General features: G+C 41.4%; 1 protein-coding gene across 1 annotated transcript; it reads left to right on the forward strand.

Moving 5' to 3' along the window:
* The first annotated feature begins 1,340 nt into the window (after positions 1–1,340).
* LOC149408325 (Galactose oxidase/kelch repeat superfamily protein) lies at positions 1,341–2,905 on the forward strand. Its single transcript, XM_089616808.1, is given in 2 exon segments — positions 1,341–1,871; positions 1,874–2,905. Coding segments are annotated over 2 exon segments (1,137 nt in total). The 5' UTR covers positions 1,341–1,567; the 3' UTR covers positions 2,707–2,905.
* Positions 2,906–12,294: the final 9,389 nt, after the last annotated feature.

Genomic DNA, 12,294 nt, shown 5'->3' on the forward strand with positions numbered 1-12,294 from the left:
GCTCATAAGTCAAGAACGATCCCTACCGAGCAGAACTTCGAAGCGAAGAGAAGATGATAGGTCAAAGACTAGTCAAAACAAACCAAAAACATGTACATAATCGAAATAAAGATAAAATGCTCACCTCGACAGTTATGCCGAGGACACTAAGAACAACCAACCACTACACACACGAATTGGGAGCAATTATTTGATAACCGTCAAAGACGTGTGACTGATCACCCCACGTGCTCGACTCAAAACGTCTATAAATAGAAGAGGAATCGTCGGAAAAGGACAATTCATTTCTTCAAGCACAAAGAACACAAGCCATAATTCTCACTTGTCGACACCCTCATTTATTTTCTTTCTTCTACGAGATTAGTCTGTAGTTTGGAAAAGTCTTGCCTAAACACTTGGGATTCTCGGGATTGCGTTCTCGGTACCTTGTGTCTTTCGTAAGATATTGTTGTACTAAGTTTTCAGGTTAACATGTACAAAATTGAAATTCAAGTTATCTAATGTCTTAAATCCAATACATTTTTAATATCCGATTTTCAAAATTCGGTTACCCGGTTCTTTAAAATTCGGATCCAATTTTAAAACCGATTATCTAGCTCTTAAAGTCCATAATCATTTTGAAACTAGTTTTTAAATCCATACCCGGTTATAAAATTATTACAATGATCAATATCTGAGTAAAAATGACTGATACGATCCTAGCGTGATTATTTATTTTGTTTTTAATAAAAAATAATCAATTAAAAATCTAATATCCGGTCTAGTTTTTGAAACTGGATCGGTTATCCGAATCTGAATTTCGATTATTTGACATGACTCCGATTATCGGTTTTAAATCGGTTTGGTTATCGATTTTATCCAATTTTTTATTCGATTTTGTACAACCATAATAAACATAGATGAATGGAATTAACTTCTTTAAGAAATTGTAGATGTGTCAACTACATTGTCAAAATGAACATAGTCTTCATATATAATCATGAGATAAATGTTGGTAGATAAGGTAACTAAATATTGGTAGATAGGGTAAATCATGTGAAAAAGGAAAACCACATCCACCGAACTGATCGATCAATCATCGCCGCAGATTCACATCCACATGGGGTTTATTTAGTCAAAGCAAGCAAAGAAACACATATCTCTCTTACGTGGCGTATTTTAATTCGCGGTTTGACCAAGCTGATGCGAAGGTACAAATTTTTTTTATTTAGATATTTTTGAAGTGTATCTGAGCTTTTCCTTGTGTGTAATTTTAATGTCAAATAGTGACAAATTAAATCAAACACGCACCTACGTACATACATGTGAGAGAGAAGAGAGAGAGACTTGGAAGTTTTGGTTTTTCTCTAATTTCTATGTCAGAATTGAATATCTCCGACAAATCGACCTCAGAAGAAAGTAGCTTCGTGGGTCGATTCAAGCTACGCAGTTGCAGGTTCGTTGAATGCATTCAGGGTTGAATAAAGTGTTTTTAAAAAAATTACTTGGAAATGATCTCGGAGAGGTTCACAATCCCGAGGTGGGATTGGATCTGAGAAAGGGGAAGAATTAGTGGTAGGGTTTGTGAATGGGCGAGATTGGGCGGAGGAACACGAGCCCGTGTCGGGCGAAGAGGAAGCCACGGGGGCTGGAGGAGGAGACGTCGGTGTCGGCGGGCGGGAAGGCGGCGGAGCAGGTGGCGATGTCGGAGAGCATCTGGGCGAACCTCCCGGAGGACCTCCTGAACGAGATCCTGGCGCGGGTGCCGCCGTTCATGATATTCCGGCTGCGGAGCGTGTGCCGGCGGTGGAACTCCATCCTCCACGACACGGAGGGGTTCCTGAAACTGCAGCCGGGCCACGGGCCGTGCCTGCTGGCGTTCTGGAAGAGGCAGTGTGCTCCGTGTTCAGCCTCCCGCTCAACACCTGCCACCGCATCCCCTTCTCGTTCCTCCCGCCGTGGGCCCTGTGGCTCGTGGGCTCCTCCGGCGGCCTCGTCTGCTTCTCCGGCCTCGACGGGCCCCACTTCCGCACCCTCGTCTGCAACCCCCTCACGCAGACCTGGCGCGCCCTCCCCCCCATGCACTGCAACCGCCAGCGCCACCTCGTCATGGTGGCCCACCGCCACCGGCACCGCCCCTCCTTCAACGTCGTGGCCACCGCCACCGCGGACGTCTCCCTGCCCACGGAGGTCTACCGGTCGGACCTCGACTCGTGGTCCCTCGACCGCACCATGCCCCTCTGCTCCTCCAAGATGGCCCTCTGCGGCTCCACCCTCTACCTCGAGACCCTCTCCCCGTTGGGCCTCCTCGTGTACCGCCTCGACACCGCCTTCTGGGAGCATCTCCCGGCCAAGCTCCCCCGCTCCTTGCTGGACGGCCACCTCGTGGCCGGGGCCCGCAACCGGCTGTTCCTGGCCGGCAGGATCGGGGTGTACAGCAACGTGCAGAGCATGAGGATATGGGAGCTGGACCACTCCACCCTGCTGTGGGTCCAGATCGCTCGCATGCCTCCCAAGCATTTCCGGGCTCTGCTCGCACTCTCCGCCGACACCTTCCACTGCTTCGGACAGGACGACCTCATCTGCTTCACCTCCTGGAACCAACGCAAGGCCTTGCTCTTCGACGTCCACAAGAAAGCTTGGTCCTGGATCGCCGCTTGCGCTCTTCACTCTTACAACACCCAGCTTTGCTTTTACGACCCGAGGTTCGATGCTTCCGTTGTCTGATCACCATTCACACATCTGCTTAACACCACCTGGGACTTTGTACATTGCTCTTCTCTTCTCTCACTCTCACTCTCACTATCTATCAACATAGCTATTTCTTTTCTGTTCCAACTGATGTACACTATTTAAGTTTTTTGTTTTCCACATTGAATTTGTAAATCATGAAAATTTTGATGTTCCTGGGCTCAGTGCATTCCAATCATGTGAGCTCTTTTATTATGCATGTGCAAGATGGTGCTGAGATTAGTAAGAGTCTTACTCTTATGTATGGAATTTAGTTTCTTATTCTTATTGCATGATGACATGTCTTGTGCTCAAGTGTGGGATGCCTTGTTGAACTGAGTTTTGTATTGTTAGTGCTGTAGACTAGAAAGTGAAAATTTATGGGAACACTAGCCAACTAGCGAAACGTTGTAATTCCAATATGGCCATTGTTTCAACATTCCTAACAAGAGTCACTCGGACTGTGTCCGTAGAGCCAAGTCTTATTAACGATAACTTTAAATCGAATAGGTTTTGTAACTCCTCTTCGGTTTCATTGTATATGTCGTCGATCTCGATTACTAATAATTCTTTTGATTGGGGGACTCCCGCGAAGTAACCCGTCCCCAACATAAGGTCGCTCATTAATTTTGGGGAACGGGTCATCGAAGGCATATCTAGAAAATACTCAAAGCCCGACTCTCTAAACAACTCTAATTCTCCCATGGTCATCTTCTTCTTTGAACGTCTCCACGCTCCTATGGAAGTTAAAGGTTTACTGGCTGTTTGAATCCTGACACATACCTCGTCCAACCCTAAAGATCAAATAGTAAGATCACTAGATTAGTTCCATGTTTTGCTATAAATTAGTGACATTTTACAAGACTAGGTTACACGTATGTACTAAATTAGTGACAAACATTTTAGTGAAAAATACATAACTAAACAGAAGTTTTGTTTTGTTTTTGTTTTTTTTTTTCAAATATATAGTTGCAAACAAATAAGTTAATGATGCAAATCTTTAAAGAGACTTTATTATCACTATTATGCCTACATTCCAGATTTGAACACCATTAGACATAAATTCAACTAAACTCACCGATATTGGGTTTCTCTGCCTTCGATTTGGGTAAAGTGTAAAAGGTACAAGAATGGGAGAATGGTGGTGGTCTGAAACTCGCGTTTTGGGTGGGGTTAGGGTTTCCGTGTGGGTTACGAAATGGAATGATGTAGGTGGTCTGACCGGACTAGAATAGAAGAAGGATGGACAAAATCGCCGGTGGGTTCTGTCTGCATCGGGTCGGTTCATGGTTGAAGACACAACAGTTGTCAGATTGCAAGATAGGGCCGAAAATAATGAAATCTTCCGATTGCGGGCCACACGTCTTTGGATGATCAATGATTTTCCGGCACGAGGTAGTTTATCAGGATGAAGTGGACACGAGTATCTTGCGTTCTCACGTGCACCAAAGACACTGGGTTGCCAGTTAGAAGCGGAGTAGTGTATGAGAAAGTGCAGCGGTCACTTCAAAATGCCCGTAGAGAAAAAGAGGCCTCCGAAGAGGTTGACCGCGAGTGAGATAATCGAACAGCTAAATAATCTTTCTCGTACGACGCCGGGCAAACACTCTGGGGGGGGGGGGGGGGTAGGAAATGAAATCTAGGCTTGAGCAGGAAATGCATCTTCTACGAGTTGCCATACTGGTCAACGTTGACGTTGAAGCACAACTCGGATGTGATGCACATAGAGATGAATGTGTACGAGAACTTGCTCAGGGATGTTGTTCAATATAGACGGCAAAGATAAGGACACTGAGAAAGCGAGGTGGGATTTGAAAGACTTGAACATCAAGACTACAGTTGGAGAAATGTGGGAATAAGTGGTACAAAGCGCAAGGTGCACACGTTCTGACATCGAAGCAGAGACATGAGTTTATTGTTTTTCCCCAAGCTCGTGAAGTTTTCCGACGGACTTGCTAGAAATTTGAAGAAAATGTTTTTCTGCTAGAAAGATGGAGGGGATGAAGACTCATGACTTTCACGTGATCTTGCAAATGTTGTTGGTTGTGGGTATCAGTCCTTATGTCCCAAAGCCTATTCAGGAGACCATCGCAGAGCTGTGAAATTTTTGTAAGCCCATGTGTTCCAGAACCTTACAAGTGGATGGTCTCGAGAAAGCGCAAGATGCGATCGTTGAAATCTTGTGTAGGCTGAAAATCATATTTTCGCCTGCATTTTTCACGATCATTGTTCATGTTACTTTGCATGTTACCCGTGGAAGCACCCCTAGTACCTTCGAGCACACCCTCGAGGCACGACAATGACCTGAGGATCCTAAATCGTCATCGGCTCTCTATGATAGGGATTGTAGCCACGAGCCTGGCACCGGACGTGGACGTGGAAGACGTGGAAGACGCGGAGGAACTCCCAACTTGAGGGGTGGGAGCTGATTGCACTTAGTCTTTTATTTCGTATAGACTTTTTATTTTTTTTAGACTTTTTATTTCGTTCATTTTCGTAGTTTTTAGTATATATGTATGAAACTAAATCCTTTTGATCTAGCGTTTTTGTATTTAATTATGATTTTCGTAAATGAATGAAACTTTTCATTTTCACCTTTTGGAAAGTTAAATTAAGTTTGCAAATTTTAATCATAATCAGAAAATTATAATATTTAGAAAATAGCGGAACTAGACGTGATATGTCGCTTCTAATAATTTTCTGTGAAATGGCCGGAACACGTTAGAAGCAACATTTCACTTCTAATATAGTTTTTGAATAAATGACATTTGTTAAATTATCTTGTATATATTATGTAATTAGTATAGGATATTATTTCCTGTTTTATAGAACTAATTTAGTGCCGATTATTCTAGGATATCTTCAGTTTTATTTTCTTTCCTGTTTAATAGCTGCTAGGTTACTATTTTTGTGGGATTTAGTTATGTCCTTGTATCCTATATATATGTTCATTCAGTTAATGATAAATTATTCATTCCGCATAATTCTATCTCTGCTCTCATGGTATCAGAGCCACAAACACATCTATAGGATCTTAGCCAATTCTCATGGCTGATCCAAGTATTAATAGCACCGGTTCTACCGGAAATTCTTCTCGGTCTGGTGGATTGAATTCTATCACCACCACCGATCACCTTCAAACCCATTCCATCACTTCTCTTAAACTGAATGGAAGTAATTTCATGGAATGGTCTCAATCTGTCAAACTCTTCGTTCAAGGGAGAGGTAAATTTGGTTATCTTTCAGGAACCACGATCAGACCGGACGCTAAGGAAGATCTCATCGGCTACAACACTTGGGAGGCTGGAAACTCGATGATAATGTCCTGGCTTGTGAAGTCTATGGAAACAAGTCTAGGAAGAACATATCTCTTCCTTCCCTCAGCAAGTGCAATCTGGACGACAGTAAGGGAGACATACTCAGACCTCGGCAATGCTGGCCAACTTTTTGAGATCAAGTCTCAATTGAGGAAGGCTAGGTAGGGCGAGAAATCCGTGACGCACTACTACACCGATCTCAAGATGCTTTGGCAGGAGATGGATCTCTACTGCGATTACGAGTGGAGCTGCCCGAAAGACAGTGCCTTCTATCAGAAGACTGTCGAGAAGGAGAGAGTATTTGATTTTCTGGTTGGCTTAAATGCAGATCTCGATGAAGTTAGGGGCATAATCCTTGGTCGAGACCCACTTCCAAGCACACGCGAGGTGTTTTCAGAAGTCCGCAGAGAGGAGAGCCGTCGCCAGGTCATGCTCAGACCTGGTGCCAGTGATGCCTCACCAACGCAGCCGGAGATGAGTGCCCTCGTGACTTCCAAACCGGATTCCAGCAACCGGTTCTCAAAGAAGTTTGACCGGCCGATCTGCGAACACTGCAATAGGGTGGGACACATTAAAGCTAAGTGTTGGAAACTTCATGGCAAGCCGGCTGATTCACAACGATCCTTCAACGACAACAAAAGTGTTCTCCAAGTCTCTCAGCCGATAGCAAGCAGCCCCGGGGCTCAGTCATCGACTCTAGAACAGTCCTTCTTCAATAAAGACAACTTAGAGCAATTGTTTAAGCTATGGACCTCTCATCAGTCATCCCTTCCACCATCATCCTTAGCTCAGAAAGGTATCCATATGACAGCCTTAAAAATATCCTTAGATAATTCTAATCCATGGATCCTAGACTCAGGGGCTTCAAATCATATGACTGGCTTTCCTTATATGTTTCACACATATTACCCTTGTTCTGGTCATGAAAAAGTGAAAATTGCAGATGGATCTCTCTCTGCTATTGCTGGGAAAGGTTCAATCATTTTATCCCAATCCATTACCCTCTCCAATGTTCTTCATGTTCCTAATCTTGCCTATAATTTGTTATCTGTCCATAAATTGACAACCGATTCACAATGTAAGCTCATATTTGTACCTACTGGTTGTGATTTTCAGGACCTATGCTCGGGGAAGATGATTGGCAGTGCTAAAGAATACGGTGGGCTATACTACTTCAACTCTGAGGCAAACCTGAGTAAACAAAATCAAAAACCTCATTGTTCTAGTTTCTTTTCATTATCTGATGAAATAATGTTATGGCACTTTCGTTTAGGCCATCCAAGTTTCGGTTATCTAAAACATTTGTTTCCTTCTATGTTTCAAAATAAGAATATTGATCTTTTACAATGTGAAATTTGTCAATTAGCAAAACATAAAAGGTCTAGTTTTCCTACTTTGAAATATAGTCCATCTAAACCTTTTGCTTTAATCCATAGTGATATTTGGGGACCATCACGTGTAAAAAAATATTACTAACACACGATGGTTCATTACTTTCATTGATGATCATACTAGAAATACATTGATATATTTGCTAAAAGATAAATCAGAGGCTGAAAATACATTTAAGATGTTTTATAAAATGGTTGAAACTCAATTTAATAGCCGAATACAAATTTTAAGAACTGATAATGGTAGAGAGTATTTTAATAAAATCCTTGGTGATTTTTTAATTGAAAAAGGCATAATCCATCAAAGTTCTTGTGTTGATACACCTCAACAAAATGGAATTGCCGAAAGAAAAAATAGACACCTACTTGAAGTTACTCGAGCCTTAATGTTTTCAATGAATGTCCCAAAACGTTTTTGGGGGGATGCTTTGCTAATTGCTTCATATGTAATTAATAGAATGCCAAGCAAAGTTCTTAGCTATAAAACCCCTATTCAAACACTCAAATTTTTTTTTCCTGAAAATAAATGTTTCACACATCTTCCTCCGAAAATTTTTGGCTGTACTGTCTTTGTTCACATTCATAATCATAATAGAGGAAAATTGGATCCAAGAGCAACTAAATGCATATTTCTTGGTTTTTCCCCTACACAAAAAGGTTTTAAATGTTATGATCCTAGCTCGGGTAAATTCTTTGTAAGTATGGATGTTACATTTTTGAAAACAAACCTTTTTTTTTATATAAACCCTCTTTAGGGGGAGAAAAATGATAATGAAGAGTGTTTTTGGGAATTAAATACTCTGCCTACTTCTTTGCCTAAATCCGATTGTGTGCATAATGATATTTCATCTTATAATGAAAAAGAATCTAATTCTATTGAGGAACAAAGCACTGATTTTCGTGTTAACTCAAGAGTGCAATCGGAGAATGAAGTTAAAACCCCGGCATTGTCATCATCGGAACCGGACTCGGGTCAAGGTAAGACATCTTCACCTTCTATCATGTCTAACTCACCCATAGCCACTGAAACTAGTGATGAGTCAGCCGAAGACCTAGATGAGCCTATAGCCCTAAGAAAAGGTACCAGAAATTGCACTAAGTTTCCTCTATACCCTATGTCAAATTATGTCTCATATCAGAATCTTTCTCCCGCCTTTAGAGCATTTACCACAAATCTTATAACTGATGATGTTCCTAGTTCTATACAAGAAGCTCTAAGTAGTCCTAAATGGAAGGAGGCTGTTTTAGAGGAAATGAGAGCTCTAAAGAAAAATGAGACGTGGGAGATAACCACGTTACCTAAGGGAAAACGGACCGTTGATTGCAAGTGGATTTTCACGATTAAGTACAATGCCGAGGGGATAGTTGAGAGATACAAGGCGAGGCTTGTTGCTCGAGGGTTTACTCAAACCTATGGGCTTGATTATGAGGAAACCTTTGCCCCGGTCGCTAAACTTAATACGGTTCGAGTTTTACTCTCTCTTGCAGTGAATCTTGATTGGCCACTACGACAATTCGATGTCAAGAATGCATTTCTCAATGGAGAATTGGAAGAAGAAGTCTTTATGCAACTTCCCCCGGGGTTTGACCAAAATTCTGATGGGAGAGTGTGTCTCTTGAAGAAGGCGTTATACAGGCTCAAGCAATCTCCACGAGCTTGGTTTGGAAGATTTTCAAAGGCAATGAAGGATCAGCAATACACACAAGCCCATAGTGATCACACCATGTTCTACAAACACTCTCTTAATGGTAAAATAGCCATATTGATTGTTTATGTGGATGGCATTGTGATGACAAGGGATGATGAGGTCGAACTCGATAGGTTGAAGCATTTTCTAGCTCAACAATTCGAGGTGAAAGATCTCGGAAGCCTCAAGTACTTCTTGGGAATGGAAGTTGCGAGGTCATCAAAGGGAATTGAAATCTCACAGAGAAAGTACGTGCTAGACTTGCTCATGGAGACTGGTTTACTCGGCTACAAACCTGCCTCTACACCGATCGATCCAAATCATAAGCTTACCAAGTCAAATGGTGAAAATCTGGCTGATAAAGAGAGGTATCAAAGACTGGTTAGAAAACTAATTTACTTAGCTCATACGCTGTCAGATATTGCATATGGAGTGAGTCTCGTGAGTCAACACATGCACAGCCCATCTAAAAGTCATCTAGAGGCAGTGTATCGCATTCTACACTATCTCAAAGGAAGTCCAGGAAAAGGAGTTTTCTTCCAGAAAAATGACAGCAGGCAGATCGAGGTCTTTACGGATGCTGACTATGCCGGATGCTCAGACGACCGACGATCAACATCAGCATATTGCACCTTTGTGTGGGGCAATCTTGTGACGTGGAGGAGTAAGAAACAGGCTGTTGTGTCTCAGAGTAGTGCAGAGGCTGAATTCCGAGCCATGGCCCAGGGTATTTGCGAAATCATTTGGATCAGAAGCATCTTGAACGAGCTACAGATCGAGTTCACAGCTCCTATGAAGTTGTTTTGTGATAATAAGTCAGCCATCAGCATTGCTAATAATCCAGTCCAACGTGACCGGACCAAGCGCGTGGAAATCGATCGTCACTTCATCAAGGAGAAGCTAGAAAAGGGAGAAATCTGCATGCCTTTTGTTCCAACATCAGAACAACTTGCCGATGTTCTCACCAAGGGACTTTACAGACAGAAATTTGAAGACTTCATAAACAAGTTGGGCATGATTGACATCTTCGCACCAACTTGAGGGGGAGTGTTAAATTATCCTACTTGTATATATTATGTAATTAGTATAGGATATTATTTCCTGTTTTATACAACTAATTTTGTGCTGATTATTCTAGGATATCTTCAGTTTTATTTTCTTTCCTGTTTAATAGCTAGGTTACTATTTTTGTGGGATTTAGTTATTTCCTTGTATCCTATATATATGCTCATTCGGTTAATGAGAAATTATTCATTCCGCATAATTCTATCTCTGCTCTCAACATTTTTGGTCCCTCATCTTTGACCACTTTAAAAGTTGCACCCCAACGAAAAAAACTGCTTTATCAATCCTTTATGATAGTCATTTTTTCACTTTCAGTCATTCTGTTAAAAAAACCGTCAAAACGGATGAAAAATGGATCATGTGTTTATCATGCGCTTTTTAAATGAGGACAAGATCGTAATTTAATAATAAATTTAAAAAAAATCATATTACAATTAAAATTAATAAAATAAAAAATAAATAAAAAAATAATAGTTAAAAAAATTAAAAATATCTGTCTGAGGATAGTTTTTCCTCCGACCCCCAAAACTAGCAAAATGACGTCGATTCGACGTTGGCTCTGCAAAATGACCTCATTTCTTCCATGGCTCTGCAAGCCATGGCCGTCGATTCGTCGCCAGCGATGGAAGTCCGGCCCAACGCCTCTGAGCAATCCTCTCCGTTGGCACAGAACCTTGTCTTGAACGCCCCAAACACTGGCGATTCAACGCCGAAGCCAGCATCGAATTTTTGCTGAATTTTTGCTTCTCAACAAAACACACACTTACCTGGAATAGTAAAGATGGTCGATTTAATGCTACTCATTAATATAAACTATGAAGTGAAAAATATTGGAATTTCTTAGCTAATAGAACCATTCAAAGACTATTAAAACAAATTCAAATGCTTACCACTGAGATGTCCGGGAGGTTTGACAGCATATTCTTGAGCTTGACAGTGTTGAGGTAACGACTATTTATCCAGCCCTTAACTCGGGTAAATTGGTGTCCATAGTCATTTCTATACACTTGCCATAGTCATTTCTATACAAAGGAAAAGCCCTCACTACACAAAAACACTGAAGACAAACCCATTAAGAAATAATTGAAACCATCTTGTTGTAGACCAAACTCGCAGCAGAATGGTTACATGACCTCAGTCAACCCGATCTGTTCCATCGATGAACATTCCTAAGCACAACACCACAGGAAAATTGTTAATAAGATAAGGGTTGCATATAATCACAATGTTATTCCACACGACAATTAGAAAATAGTGAGAGATTCAGTGATGTATCTCTGAACAGAATCATGAAATACCAGAGTAATTTACCATGTTTTCTTTGTTCTCTTGGAGTGTAATTTCTGTAGTGGAAGGGCTGACAGAGCCAGCAATGGTACCAAGTCATTAGAAACTAAATTATAACATCAATCCACAAGTTTAAACAGAAATCGTTTAACCCGACTTGCCTTCATTGATGGTTGATTTCTTTCCCCTTTTCTTGGTCAATTCCTTTTCTTTGTTAGCCTCTTGGTTAATTGGCTTCTGGGGTTTCTTTATAGCAGACTTGTTGAGACCAGAGTCAGGGAGAGACCTCGAATTCGCTGATGTTTTAGTCAGAGAAGCCCTAACCTTGGTTGTAGCAGGATTAGTCTTCTGACCCAAGTTCTTCTTGATCGATCCTGTAGCTGGGGTGACTGGCTTTGCAGTGACACTGGGTTTCGGCTTCCTGATACTAGAGGTCGAAGATGAGCTTCGGATTTCATCATCTGAAGAAATTTAAACTCATGTGCGTCGGTAATAATGGTGGTGGTGGTGTTGTAGTGGGGAGAGAGAGAAGATTTATTTATTTATTTATCTATTAACAATAATTAGGAAGTATAATAGTTAAGGGTATTCTGATAATTTCCTTTTTTTTGTTCTACACGTGAGAATTTTCAGTTAATTTTAACAACAATACTAACAGAAGGACTGAAAGTGAAAAAGTGACTATCATAAAGGATTGATAAAGCAGTTTTTTTCGTTCGGGGTGCAACTTGTTAAAGTGGTCAAAGATGATGGACCAAAAATGTCATTTATCCATAGTTTTTAAGCCTTTTCTGTCGTTTCGCGGGAGTCATTTAGGGTGCCAAATTCTCAGACTTG

The sequence above is a fragment of the Urtica dioica genome, chromosome 1, assembly GCF_054948205.1.
Source record: "Urtica dioica subsp. dioica isolate 48M chromosome 1, U.dioica_male_clone48M_v1_H2, whole genome shotgun sequence".
Taxonomy (NCBI): Eukaryota; Viridiplantae; Streptophyta; class Magnoliopsida; order Rosales; family Urticaceae; genus Urtica; species Urtica dioica.